The 13,976-nt window shown below is 39.0% G+C and overlaps 1 protein-coding gene across 1 annotated transcript in view; it reads right to left on the bottom strand.

The window, feature by feature from the left end:
- Positions 1-7,286: 7,286 nt before the first annotated feature.
- CA5A (carbonic anhydrase VA, mitochondrial) overlaps positions 7,287-13,976 on the bottom strand; it is a 21,735-nt gene continuing 15,045 nt past the window's right edge. The window contains exons 3-7 of the mRNA XM_010579602.1: positions 13,713-13,831; positions 11,867-11,962; positions 11,624-11,686; positions 9,589-9,744; positions 7,287-7,621 (exon numbers count right to left, since the gene is read on the bottom strand). Of these exons, the coding sequence (XP_010577904.1) occupies positions 7,442-7,621; positions 9,589-9,744; positions 11,624-11,686; positions 11,867-11,962; positions 13,713-13,831 (614 nt within the window). The 3' untranslated portion in view covers positions 7,287-7,441. The remainder of the gene's footprint in view (positions 7,622-9,588; positions 9,745-11,623; positions 11,687-11,866; positions 11,963-13,712; positions 13,832-13,976) is intronic.

Raw genomic sequence — 13,976 nt, 5'->3', positions numbered from 1 at the left:
CTGCGCATCTGGGGGGGTGATCTGGTTGCCATTCATTCTGCTGCCCAGGCTGGGCTGTGTGTTCTCACGAAGGAGAATGGGTCGGTGTGTGCGTGGGTAAACCTAAAGTTCGGCGAAACCTGCGTCTCCCAGTTTCACTTCCCCCCCCGCCCCAGCCGCACCTGATTTTAGTGCACTTACTGGATGTATTCACACAAGCACAGGCCAAGGCCCCGTCGCTGCATCGCCTGCATTTCTGCAGAGGCGCTGCAGAAATCTGCCTGTCGTTTTGGATGCCAAGATCACCAAAAAAACTTGTCTGCAGAAAAAATTTTTTTAAAAAAATCACCAATCTGGCAAAGCGTGCAGGCAAAATGAGCAACTTCAATCGCACTACCTCAACAGAGGCATAGGCTTCGCATCCAAGGGCACTTACTTGGACACTTGACAACAGTGCCTAAGGAGCCAATTCTTTAGCAAATTCAGACTCCCTCTTGCCCTTGCGGGATAGGGGATGAGTTCAGAAGCTAAAGCCTGGAACCTCTGATTCTCAACAACAATCCTCCCCGTTGAAAGGTGGAAGCGGTACCTTTGAGGAGCTGTTTCACAGCAAGTGATCAGTTGGTGTCACACAAGAAGTTGTGCCCAAGCTCTGAAACCCAAGGTCGGTGTCCTTCCTCCCCGGACCATCCTCTTCCTTGCAAGTTTCAGACGTGCTTCGGTACAGGCAGTAGGGCACTTCAGGAGGTTTTCTGCAAGATACCTCAGAGAAACGGGAGATCTGCATTCTGGGGAAAGATGTAACATTTTAGCAACATTTTCATTTAGCATTTTCAGGTACCTCACGCTGGTAATGGGCATCATGACTACTTCCAACCATCACAGGAAGCCTGAGCAGCCCCTTGAAGCACTTGTCAGAACCTGACACCTAGTGGCTAGTAGCCACAACAGCCCAGAGGCTTAAAACGATGGTGGTTCTCGATTTACAGAAGCATCCCTATTTAAGAAGAAAGCTTAGAATAAAATTACCTTTGCACCGAGCACGTTTTCCTAGTTTTCAAAGAGAAATGGAATTCTGAAGAGATTGCAAAGACTATGGAAATTAATTACAAATAAACAGCAAAACATATTTATCACACTATTTTCCTGAAACCCCCAAAGCCTGTCTTTAGCTTAACAGCTTCACATCAGCCCCGTCGCAGAGGCTATATGGCTGTAGTCTAAAATGATTATTTCTCAAAGTAAGATTTACCCAACATTTACTTGTTACTGTATTTAATACTTTATCCTAGGCAAAATGTTCACAGGACCATAAAATCAGAAAAAACCAGGTACCTACAACATATGAGATTGTCTCTGTTTTGGCCTCATTACATCAGAATCCAGCAGACAGGACTGGAATTGAAATAAGATGTATGCTTCAGATATTTTCAGATGAATGCTTAAAATCAGTTGTATAGTTGGGTGAACAAAATCATTCACTGATGGATTTACTCCACCAGTGCTCGAGACTAAGTTCTTACCTTAAGGCAAGTAAATTAACTGCTTGATGATCGGCGTTTTATACCTGGTATTAACCTAATTCACAGAAATTTCCATTAACTTTCACAAGAATGGGACCAAGTTATCTTTTTCTCTCTGCATCCAATTCTTCCAAAAGGGAATTTCTTAACAGACTGACAGCTAAGAATTTGCAGACTTCGGTCTCAGTTTTAACAGCATTTCCATTGGGAAATCCTGGGATCCAGCAGCAGTGGAGTAGCAGCCACCAAACTGCCATATTTAAAGTCAACCACATACTTGACTGTCTTGCAAATTAATCAGAGTTAATTCTTCAACTGTTTCTCCATTTGTATTACTGAGAAAATACCTGCTTTGCAGTCACGGCGTTAGGGTGTGTTCACATCGTGCTTTGTATCTTCAAAGCACTTCACAAATGCTAAGTATTATTATCAGTTCTGACCACGAACATTAACTCTCTTCAGGCCCCCAAGTTATTCTGCAGAATCTTTGAAGACTATTTGATTATACAATCAGTTCTCCATATGCTAATACTCAGGCACTTCAGGTTTGTCACATCAAAAAGAAAGACGGAAAGAATTATTTGTCAGAAAGACAAATAATTACCAGTATCAGAAGTAAATTGGCCATTTGTTAGAAGTAATGTGTATGTTCTTAACCATTTATCAGGAAAGCTGCCTTGATCAAAATAAGACAGCCTGCTGGAACCAAATAAGCCATTTCTTGAGCAGACACCCCAACTATACTAATACACGAGCTTACAAGCTTTTTTGTTGGGTAAATGGAAGTGGTGGTAGCTTCTAGAACTCTTAAAATAGTAATAATAGTGGAGCTGGCCTCACTCTTAACCCATGCCACTCTTTCTTCATACTGAAACGGCTTGCCTACCACAAAGGGTACCAAATAGCACGGTTTGGGAAGCCTTATATAAAAGTATTGTCTACAGTTATTTTACGGGGAATTCCTTAACCAGGAATGTAATCTCCTACTTTTCCTGCCAAAAGAAGCGGAAACTTGATTGGATGAATTCAGCTAAGCATAACACACCTATATGATATCTAGACTCTAAGCATGGCTAAGCAGTGAGACAGAGGAATTAAAGCTTACCTGAGTAGCCAATTTTTATCAATAAAAGTAATTTATTTTACTCAAAGTTTTTTTCGGGTAAGATTCTTGTAGCCACAACCACTAAATGTGAAACTCTTGAGAGTTATACCACGCATCAGATCAACGCTCACTTTTATCAAGACCAATTACACAACAGAAAAAGGAGCTTAGTTGACAGGTCGAGTTTAATGATCAGCATCAAATGAAGTAGTTCAGCAAAGATCCTCAAAATTTGGAATCCCGTTTTAGATGGCATGTTGCATCCAGCTGAATGCAACAAATAATTAGATATCCTTCCATCAGTACTGCGGCAACAGAGAAGTCATTGTTCTTTCATTCCAATTACAATACAGTTCCAGCAGAGTCTTTCATAGCTTTTAAGTATCACAGAACGTCTGACATCTGATTAGACTCCACTCACAATGAACTGGTTCATTCTCAAGGAGGAATTGTATTTTTTTCTTGACAGAAAATCTACTTTTTAACTTGGAGAGCTTAATTACACAACGAGATACAGGCACAGGTTTCTCTGTGTTTCTTTATTGCATAGTCACACACTAATGTAACAGTTTAAAATCCAGCAGCTGGAATTTTCCTTACATCGGGTAAAAACTGAGGAAAAAGGCCTGTATCCTAGGAGCACAAAAGGCATTCCCTGTTACATATGTTGCTCGCAAAGACAATTATTTCAGTAACTTACGATTAGGCAGATAACATACATTACAATACACAACACGGTAACTGCCATGAAAACAAGATGCACAAAGAAAAAAAGCAAAGATGTGCCAAGAAATACAAGACATTCAAAATTAAGGCATTCAAATTTTAAAGCAAATACTATTGATTATGAAGTTGAGCAGAAAAAGGGACCCTTCCTCAAAAGTAAGCCATGTAGAATTCCAGTGCTCTAAAACCCAGTAGATTTTTGTGAGATCAAAGCAATCTCCATTTCTATAGCTTTCAAAGCTAGAAGATACACTCCTGTCAGACTTGCGGTAAAAATACCAATGCAAGCCATTTATGACAGAAGACTGGTAGGTATTCGTGGTGGCGTACACCTGAAGTGCACTGGTGGGAAAGTTCTGGAATGTAGGAATATGGATCAAACATTCAAACGCCAAATGAAGTTGTTCCAACTATGAAGTCACCAAGAATGAGACTTCTGATAAGAGTGACATTTAACAGAAATATTGAAAGGCAGTTGGAAGTCAGACCAACACAGATGCCTATCTATGCTCAAAAACCTTCTCCTCCCTTTTCAGTAAGCTGTCCTCAAGATTACTTCTATTACAGCCTTTAAGTCCTAGTACTTATTGCCACAGGAACGCCTTCCCAGTACAGTAAGCAAAGGAAGTGACTACTATGCAAGGACAAATACAAATGTGTGCTTTGACCATTTCGTATTGTGCCATCTAAAAGAAGAGCCTGAAGATTCCCATGCAGACACCTTTCAAATAGAGTTTAACTTAGTAGTGCAAAATCATTACAAATATTAGCTCTAGTCCAACAGTGAAATCATTTTTCCCAGCATGCAACTGAGAGAATAAGGCAAAGAATTATATCCCACTGCCTCTCTTACATACATGTGTGCAGGCACACAGAACTCTTTTTCTTGACATTAACTTTTGCAAGACCAATACAGTCATTGTAACATAAAAGTTAAAAAAACCCAAACAAACCAAACCCCAAAACCTTTCTGTTCATTTCCAGACTGCTAATTTCAACGACAATCTGCCCTGCAACTATGATACTGCCTACCTTAACCAGAGATGCTAAAACACCAACACATAAATGCAAGACTCAAAACGCAGCAAAATAACTGTAACAGAAAATCCCATTAAAGCTTATTTTTGTAGCACAGTAGAGTTAATTTTTTCTATGTTGACCCTGTTTCCAGATATTTAAAACTATCAGTGCTGAAATTGAAATTGATTAATTTTATGTCAGTATACTTAGATATGATTTTATCTAAATATATATGGAGTATAGCTTATTAACTGTAGGACTGGGTAATACACCTGTTCTCTAACAAAACTTCCACGACAATACTTTAACAAAGTATGTAAATCTCTATGAGAATTTTAAATAGATCACTGGAAATAGAATATCCGACATCACCTCTGATGGATGCAAGGTGGTGAGCATGTTAAAAAGAGATTTACACACCTAGGAAGAAAATTTGTTTCAGTGGAGCAAACCTAACCATTGAGAACTCAGCTGGGTATGAGCATACTACAGCATTATGAAGCATCTGAAGATTAAACATTTACACCACAGCAGTTCCCTAAGAACAAAACATATATTTTGTATTTGCATATGCTAGGAAAGCTGTATTAATTCAAAACAAGCTCAGTGGATCAGAGGTACACAAAAACTTTGTGAAAATTACCAAGGCAACTAAAAAACTTTGAGCAATTGCATTAAGCTTTTTAAAAGACCCATTCATATATGATAGGGATATCAATGCAGGCTACCTATAGCTAGCTTAGTGCTGCTGAGTCACCTGTATTTTTAAATGTGAAGGCAACATTAAGATGTCTTTGCGTTACAGTTTTTCCTAACTGCTAATAACGAGTAGCAAAAAATCTCAAAGATAGACAAGATATATGCCAGTTCTGAATCACTGCCATCTTTCTATGGGGTCCTCCTCAGAAAAGCGTTTGCAAGAACAGCACTGAACTAAAACCTCAAGCTTAACAACGACTAGATCATGTACACTCAGGCAGAAAGTAAAAGAATTCTTTTCCTATTGCTAACTGTAGATATACCTTCCAAAATTATTTTGGAACCTGTCATTCTCTGGCAAAATCATCACTGATGTGATTCTGCAGACCAGGAACATAGTAAAAAGTCTGTCTGATGATGCCAAAAACTGTATAGTTCATCTGAGATGGTATAGTTCAACCAAGTTGGTATAGATGGTATAGTTCTACAGAGTTCAACCACGATGGTAAGGTTCAACCAAGCAGTAAGGGCTTTGGAGAGGTAATGAAACTGAAGATATATACTGCCATGCTGAATATACTACACACTAAAAATAAGTATACTAGACTGAGACAGAAGAGAGATTTTCTTACATTTACTATGTAGAGTCACTCTAAGGTTAAGTGGCCACATTTCAAATTGCCACTGGAGAAAGGCACAACTGTTGCAACATAACAACAGCCTGAGGTAGTGCTATTAAGGAAGCAAAGACAGGACCCGGGCACTTAACTGGTTAAACAGGAATATTCAAAAGCCTTAAAATCATCACGGTCACACTAAAAAGTGTTAAAGTGCTTTTAAACTGAACACTTGGACTTAAAAAAAAGAGTATCGATTCTAAAGTACTGAATTTAGCATTGAAAAGCTAGTGTCCTGGCTTCACTTGTGCTGAACCACACCAGCAACCAGTGACTTTGCTTACTGGCAGAATCAGACCAAGTAGCATCTGTTCTCCAAGAAGACTTATCAAATACAACCAATCAAGATCACATCATGAGTTTAGAGACAGACCTGTTCCAAATCTGACCATACATTTGGTACGTGAATTTCATGCACAGGCACACTGTTAAATACAGTAAAGCATAAAAAGCCAGTGAGAAAGGTGCTTGAGAGAAAATTATAACTAATAGTAGTATGCTTCAGAGGTAGATAATACTTGTGGCAATTGGACCATAACTCTACGATAAGGCTCCACAGCTGGCAGCTTACACAACAATTTTGTCTGGTCCACAAATAAATTTCAACCACCACTTAACTTTGTTACCATAAGGTGCTTTCAATATAGACTGGTCCCCAGTTGTCCTGAAGCTAGATAACTCTTTTTATAAGAAAAGTACATCTTAAGACAAAACTTTGAAGAGAGTGCACTGGCACTCTGTGAGTTACTGGAAAAAATCCTTCAAGTATCTGAATGCTGCATTTTGTCCATACTCTCCTAGCACTGGATTAGGTTTCAGAAATTGTTTTGTTTTGTTTTGCCCAAATTCCATAGGGAGGGTCAGCTGGGGCTTATCTAATTTTGCTTTCCTTTGATGTGATCAGTTTCCTGGAATCAAATGGACATTTTCGCCTAATTTGCTGCTCTTGCCAATCTTGAGATACTGGTGAATTCTCTTCTGCTCTCTTCTCCGGGTACACTATTAATACAGAAAAGTAAAAGCTGCCAAAACTAAAAGCTTCCACATTTGCTATAACGTTTTAGAAAAAGTCTTCTGGCTTGTGGTATAGATAGAGTGGACATTCTGCAGCATCCATATCAAACATGGATCACGCAGTCAGTAGAATGGAAAGAGTTAGATTCTGTAAGTCTTTTTTTCCTTCTCCTCGTCATCCTAAGCACCAAGGAAAAAGGAAGAAGATAAAATGTTTCTGTATATGTGAACTAGAGAAGCTAGTTCTCTTCCCAAACCTCTGAAACAATTCCACAAAAGGACCTGATCACTATTAATACTTTTCGCTTCTTCACACTTCCTGCCTGCTAACATGTTTTTAGTTAGGATTATTAATTCATGCTAGTCACTCACAGAGGTACAGAACAATTCAGAACAGAGGAAGGGGAAGAGATCTCATGCCCTTATTTTTCCTTTAACTGTCAAAATAATTCCTATTGATCCTTGCTTTAAAGCAAGTCAATTTGTTAAGGGTTAACATTATTTACTTCTTAAAAAAAGCCAAAATAAAAAAACCCCATAGCTTCTCTACTGAAGGTCAAATGGCACTTAGCAGAACTGAAACTGGCTGGCTGTGAAACTGTATGGCATATACACACTGCAGAAAAAGGAAAAATAATTTAAAACTAACATCAATTATATCCAGGTATTGCAGTCTGGACTGACATTTCATGGGCCCTCTATGGCCTGATCTGCTCAGCATGGTCCTTGGGCTGTACTTCAGTATTCAAGAGATGCCTGCTTTGGAAGGATGAACGGACGGTTCGGTTCATTAATGGCTGAAGAGGGCGAAAGTTGTCTACCATTCTCTTTTCTTCTTCACCATCTGAAGTAAAGAGCAGCATCCGAAATGCCTCCAGCTGAGAATGAGAAATGTCCAATTTTGTGACTTTACTAACTGGAGAATTATTGGAGTTCGCGACAAAACACAATCATTCATGCTTGGAAAATATATCAAAGGTACTATTACATTTGCTTTCTGAGAAATTTTAGCACGAACTTCTGGCACTTCTTTGTCACCTGCTGGCAAAGATTACGCCATTGTCCATATCAATGCAGAAGATGAATTGTCAGTCAACTGTCATCTTTAGGCAAACTAAATCTCAAATGTGGCATGTCTCAGATAGAACTGATTCCCATTCAAATACTGGAACATATGCCATCTTTAAATAAACCTCTCCAACCTTCTTAATTTACACCCTTCCTGGAGTTCTGTTACCTTATACAGGTGTGCATATGCTGGCACCCAGGAAAGAGGGAACCTCAACAAGCAACTATCTACATAGTTGTTCTCAGTGGTTTATAACTGGGGATCAAAATAAAGTATGCAGCAGATCAGCTTTTAATGCTCACAAGGGCATTACAATGTTAAGTAAACTATGAGCCTTTTTATGCCATAAAAGAATGAGAGTGAAGAAGAGCCAAGAAAAAAAAAAAGAAAAAAGTTTCAATTTAGAAGAAGAATGATACACTATGCATTCAGTTCTCTCTGCTCTGTTAACAATCTTCAGTTCTTCCTGTCCTGTTCCTTTATGTAAACTAAAACATTAAGATCACGTACATGCTTATTCTTCAGAATTAGTGTTTGTTTGGAGCATGACTTTCTAGATGGACTAGCTCCATGCAGAAGTTGTATTTAAAGAAAAAAAATAAAAAATTCAGTATTTTGCCTCATGTTGTTGGACTCACACTTCATTATTAACTGAAGCCTCAAAAAACAGGGACAATGTACAGATAACTTTCCGTGCCTCTTACACCACAAAAAAGTGGTAGATTTTGGGGGGTTGTTCATTTTTACTTGCTTTGCAACAAACTCCAAGACTTGTTCTATGCTGCAATGCCCCTCAAAGTACTCCACTTCTCTGAACAGACAAAAAAATCCTGAAAACTTCCAACAAAAAACACAATTCTAGTACAATTCCAATGAGTCCTCCTTCTGACCATTTTCTACTTGTCCCTACATCTACTTCATACTAAGGAATAACATCACATTGAAACATGAAGTACTAAAATTAAAAGCAGTAGAGGGCATACGGTGACAAGTTAGGGCTGGTCTCAGAACAGACTATTGACAGCGAACTCCTGCACTTGAAATAACTTCTGTAATACAAACAGTTGCTGAAACCTTTGTTTGTCTGTCCTTTTTAAAGGGGAATAAAAAAAAAAGGAATTCAAGGACAGCACAGCCACATACAGAGCAAACATGCCTACAAAGGCAAAGGAGAAAACCCAATGGGGACTCAGTCTATCTCTCACCATCAGAATGGCATGTGAAGGACTCAGACCCACCCACAAACCCTTCTGTACCTTCAGAGTCCACCCAAGGGAGGAACAGAGGATTAGCCCTTGCAGACTCTGCAAGATTTCTGTGCAAATGCACATGACTATCAAGAACATGCACAAAAGGTCAGACTTTGGAATTTCAAAAAACCTGCCCTTTCTCCTCCCTCCCTACCACAAAAAGGGCTGCATCCTGGTAAGGAGAGCAAAATTATGCAGTGTTCCAATAAATAACTTTAGAAGATTTCAAGGGGCAGCTTCCAGCATAAGGCATTGTTTATCACAGATCAAGACAAAACTCTATGGGAGAGCTGGAGAAGCATCTTTAACTGCTTGCTGAAGAGGTCTTAAGTCTTTCAATATTAGCTGTTATTAATGTCAGCATTCCTCCCCAAACAAATACTGGGTGCGAATCAGCCACTGTTCCTTGTGTATTCACACAGAATTACTGGTACTGGTAAGCAACTACTTCTGTGCATCTTCCCCTCCATGGCAGCAGGCAGTCAAACAGGTATGGTATGATTTGAAATGTAAGCATGAGATTTACCTGATTCTCATCAACTTCTATTGGCTTCTTCTTAATAATCCATGTGACTGATTCAGTAAGTGGGGGAGTCGTCAAAGAGCCTGCATAGGTCCAATAATCAGGGCATGAAGGTATCAAACAGGAGGGATCAAAGACATCAAACTCGATAACAGCATCCTAAACCCCAGAAAAAAAATATTTTTAGAAATCATATTTTGAGAAAAAAAATGACAGAAGATTTGAAAAGATCTTAACAATGAGATTAAATACTGTACAAGTTATGTATGCATATACAAAATTAGGTATTGTGAATATTAATAATGATCTACATAAAATAATAATTTAAAACCCCATAAACTTGTACAAAATTGGTAAGCTGGGTTTGAGGAATAAGAGGCAGCTAGTGAGTAGGCAAAATGTAAGTATTTCTGTTGTCCCCACAAGCTATTAGGAATTCAGTGCAGAAGAAACAAGGAGTGCGAAGGAGTAACTGACTACGTCTCTGTGGGAGCTAGAAGCAAACAGGAAAAAGAAAGAGTAAGTGGTGGAATAAGTTCAGGTAGTTCTGCCAGAAATAGACTGCAAACAATAGTGCTTTTACTTTTCACCATGTGATTTTAGGCAGTGGGGAGAGGGAAGAGGACTAAAGTTTTATTTAAATCATATCAGGTACTCATGTCTCCAGAACGTGCACTCCCACAAGTGAGATACCAGACAGCATGTAGGAAATCATGGGCTCTCAGGCTCCTACACAAACATTCTACTCATGGGGTATTTCCAGGATATACTGGCAATGCAGGAAAGGAAGATCCTGTTTTTCTTTAGATAGGCTTTATCGGTTCCCCACTGAGAATGAGGAATATTACAGTAAAGAATTTTTCAAAAATAGGGGGTTGGACAGAAGATTCTAGATGGGGGCTTTCACCCTTCATGTGAGAGGAAGATGCAAGGACATCAGAATGGGTATTATCTGACCTTCCTCCTCCTCCTCACCAGGGTGATGTTCCTCAGGGTTTGGTGCTTAAGTCAGTGATAATGCTGGCAAGGCAACAAAGGTTTTCAAACGTTTTAAACCAAGTGCTGATGAGTTGCTGAGTGACCGACATCCTTTGGAAATGAGATCCCCTTCAGAGCAGCCCACATGTAGCTTGATGAGCCTAATGTTTGATAATACTTTTTTTTTTTTAAAGACCTTGCCTTTATTTTCTTTCAAATTCATATGCTGTAAAATATTATATTCTCATAATGGATGTACCTTCACAGATTTTTGTAGGTCTTTTTGGCACTGAACTGACTTATTTGGCATTTATCTGGCAGAATTTTTTCTGCATTGCCATAAGTATTTATTTGGATAAAAAAAGACTTTACTGTGATAAATAATGGCACAGCAACTTCAACTGGATGTGCTTACAAGCCACGAAATTCCTGATGTGTATTTTTTGTGTATACTTTCAAAAAGGAACAGGCACCTGAAGGAGCATGAACTGCTTCTGAACACTGTCAGAGACGCAGCACTCCCTCTCCTGGCAGAAGTCAGAAATCAGCTATGAAGAAAGAGTCCCATTCCCCTAGCAGAAAATGTACAGTGTTTAAAAAAAAAAAGGCAAACAATAATCTCCTCCTCAAGGATCTGAAAGCCTTAATTCCACAAGAAATAACCTACCACTTTACACAGCACAGAAAGTTCCTTCCAGTTAAACAACATACGAAAACTAATCCAGTGGTATCTGTTTTCATAGAAGCAGAAGGGCAGGCTTCAGTGAGGGCAAGCGTTAAACATGTGCCTACCCTTCTAAGGGGATACAATCTCAAGAGCATCATTTCTTAAACCAAGAGGTTTGGAAAGCTTAAAGTATACAATTCCTCATTAAAAATTAGCTTCCTCCCCACCTCCAGTATGACACCTCGGGTGAATTCTTGATTAATCAGGCCCCCTACTCACATTTAAGGAAGAAAGCATTTATTTGTATTTTGCTATTCTCAAAGTAATCTTTATGTTGAATGACTGCATTAGCTATGCTGAGTGATAACTGGTGGGACACTTAAAAATACTTACCTTGTGTTTAACTGCCGGCAAGGCATCAACCAGTGTCTGCAGCCCTTCATGATGTGCTCCTAGCTGCAGAAGACGGTCAGAGTTAAAGAATCATTAAGCTGACATTCTGCCTATCTACCTTAATCAGTATTTTTTGAAAACAACAACAACAACAAAAATCTAGAGCTATTTTGTCCCAAATAAGTTTTTACAAAATTAAAATAGAAAGGCATCATTACAGCTTATTACACAAAGTGAAATTACCTTTAAAAACACTCCAATAACAGCCAAGCCGTTACCTTCCATTACAGCTTCTTCAAAAGTTGGGTACACAACAGCATTCCAGTGTACTAAATGCAACTGAAATATAAATGAATGCGAAATCAACGCATGCACAGAGCACAGCAATGATATCAAGAAACTTGACTTTTGATCTTTGCTACATTTGGTCCTTGACAATTTGAGACACTGCAGTGAGCTACCTCAGAAATCACACACACCACAAAAATGGGGACCAAAATGTTACTGGAAAATAATGGTAATTCTCTGCGCTTTTTTGCCTTTTTTTAAACAATAGCCAAAGACCCATAAACTGCATTTCACACATATGAAAGGGATTTTGCCTGTGGAAGACTGATTATAGGAATGCTAGTTAAAGGCACAAAAAAAGCTTAGTATACCTGGAACTGAAGGGCTCTTCCATCTCTTAACAGGAAGAACAGAGCATGCTATTCTGCTAAGGAACATTCTCCTGCACATAACATAAGCTTCCTCTGCATTCCTTACAGTCCAATACAAGCATTCCATTGAGGGGTTTTGTGTATTAAATAGATAGCCAGCACCAGCCCCAAAACTTAGTCGTACAGTCTTGCTGTTAACAAGTATCTTGCCAAACTGACAGGCACCATTATGAACACATTAACAGGAGATAAACATCTTCTAAAAAATAAGCTATAATAATTTTTCAAATTCTCCATCTTTGGCATATAACTGTGTTTATACCTGTCATACTTTCCTCTCTGAGCAATTTAACCTATATTTCTCCCCACTGGCTCCATCCTTTTTATTGACTCTGCCTTAGTAGTTACTTAATCACAAAAGTTTTGCTGCTTTAATAATTGCTTAAGAGTTGAAAACAGAAAATAAAGTGATCATGATAACCACTATATTACCATAGAACTCTGCTATACATTATTCTAACGACTTAAGAAACGCACAAAAAATTGTTGGTAACTGGAATAAACATTCTAATGTTAGCCAAGGCACTGGGGTCACATACACAAGACAGTTATTATATACAAGGTAAGCAGGATTCTTGAGTTACAGGTACAGCTGTGAGAATTAAATAATCTTCCATTTTCTCTTTAAATATTTCTTTAAATAGTATTTAGTATGTGCTTTGTTTCTCTGCAAGCACTTAGTCACAATAAACAAAGTGATTTTAAAGCAGCAAGGATTGGGAGATTTGGAGGTCCACTAGAGACATCAGCTGAGATGCAGTACATGTGCCATACTCCCAAGAAAACAGATTGTACACCTCATGTGAACTCTTAGTTTGCTGTAGCTCACAGGTAAGGCACTTAATTTTTTTTTTCAATTGAGATCTGAGCTTGCACATTTACCTCAGTATTTGCTGTCCACCTGATCTGCACCACATTAGCTGGGACCTGGGAGTTCATTAAGACCTGATTATGCCCTCAGTCTGCTTTCTGTCTCATCCTTCTCCCCTTTAAAAGAAGGAAGGGCAAGCAGAGTTGTGCCACTCCATCCAGACAGAGCTGGAATACCAATGATACTTTGCTGCCTGCCATTGGCTTGTCTGGCAGCTACCCCTAGGAACATTCAGGGAGAAGAAAACATTACTGAAACTTTCACTAATGGGGCCAATGTTCAATTTTAAGACTGTGTTCTTCTCTAAAAACCACAGTGAATATGAACTTAACTAATAAAACAGCAGATGAGCTGTGGCACCTACCAGGTCTGATCCTTAACAGCAAACTGCAATTCTTCAAATTGGGAGTTTTCTAGCATGCAGTATAGTCACAGACAGCCTGAGACTTAGCCTCCAGTCCCCACAAGTATTTGCACTGTTCAGCATTTTATCTCATACCTCCGCAGGGTAAAATTTACTGTCAACTGTGTGCTCTGAACCCCACTCGTTTATAGCTCCCCAATGGAAGTGGAACTGCTTTAGCCTGTATTGGTTTTCCAAGGGACCTCCAACGATTACTAAAAAACAAAACAAGACACACACTAATAAACACGATTTCGAATTGTTCAGACAAATAACACAGCCAGATCCTCCTTGAAATAAATTTGCCCGGGGGGGGGGGGGGGGGCGAGGGGGGAAAAAAACATTTTAAAAAAAAAACCC

This window comes from Haliaeetus leucocephalus, unplaced genomic scaffold (genome assembly GCF_000737465.1).
Source record: "Haliaeetus leucocephalus isolate CR32 unplaced genomic scaffold, Haliaeetus_leucocephalus-4.0 Scaffold668, whole genome shotgun sequence".
NCBI lineage: Eukaryota > Metazoa > Chordata > Aves > Accipitriformes > Accipitridae > Haliaeetus > Haliaeetus leucocephalus.
This window is presented reverse-complemented; position numbering and strand designations above follow the sequence as displayed.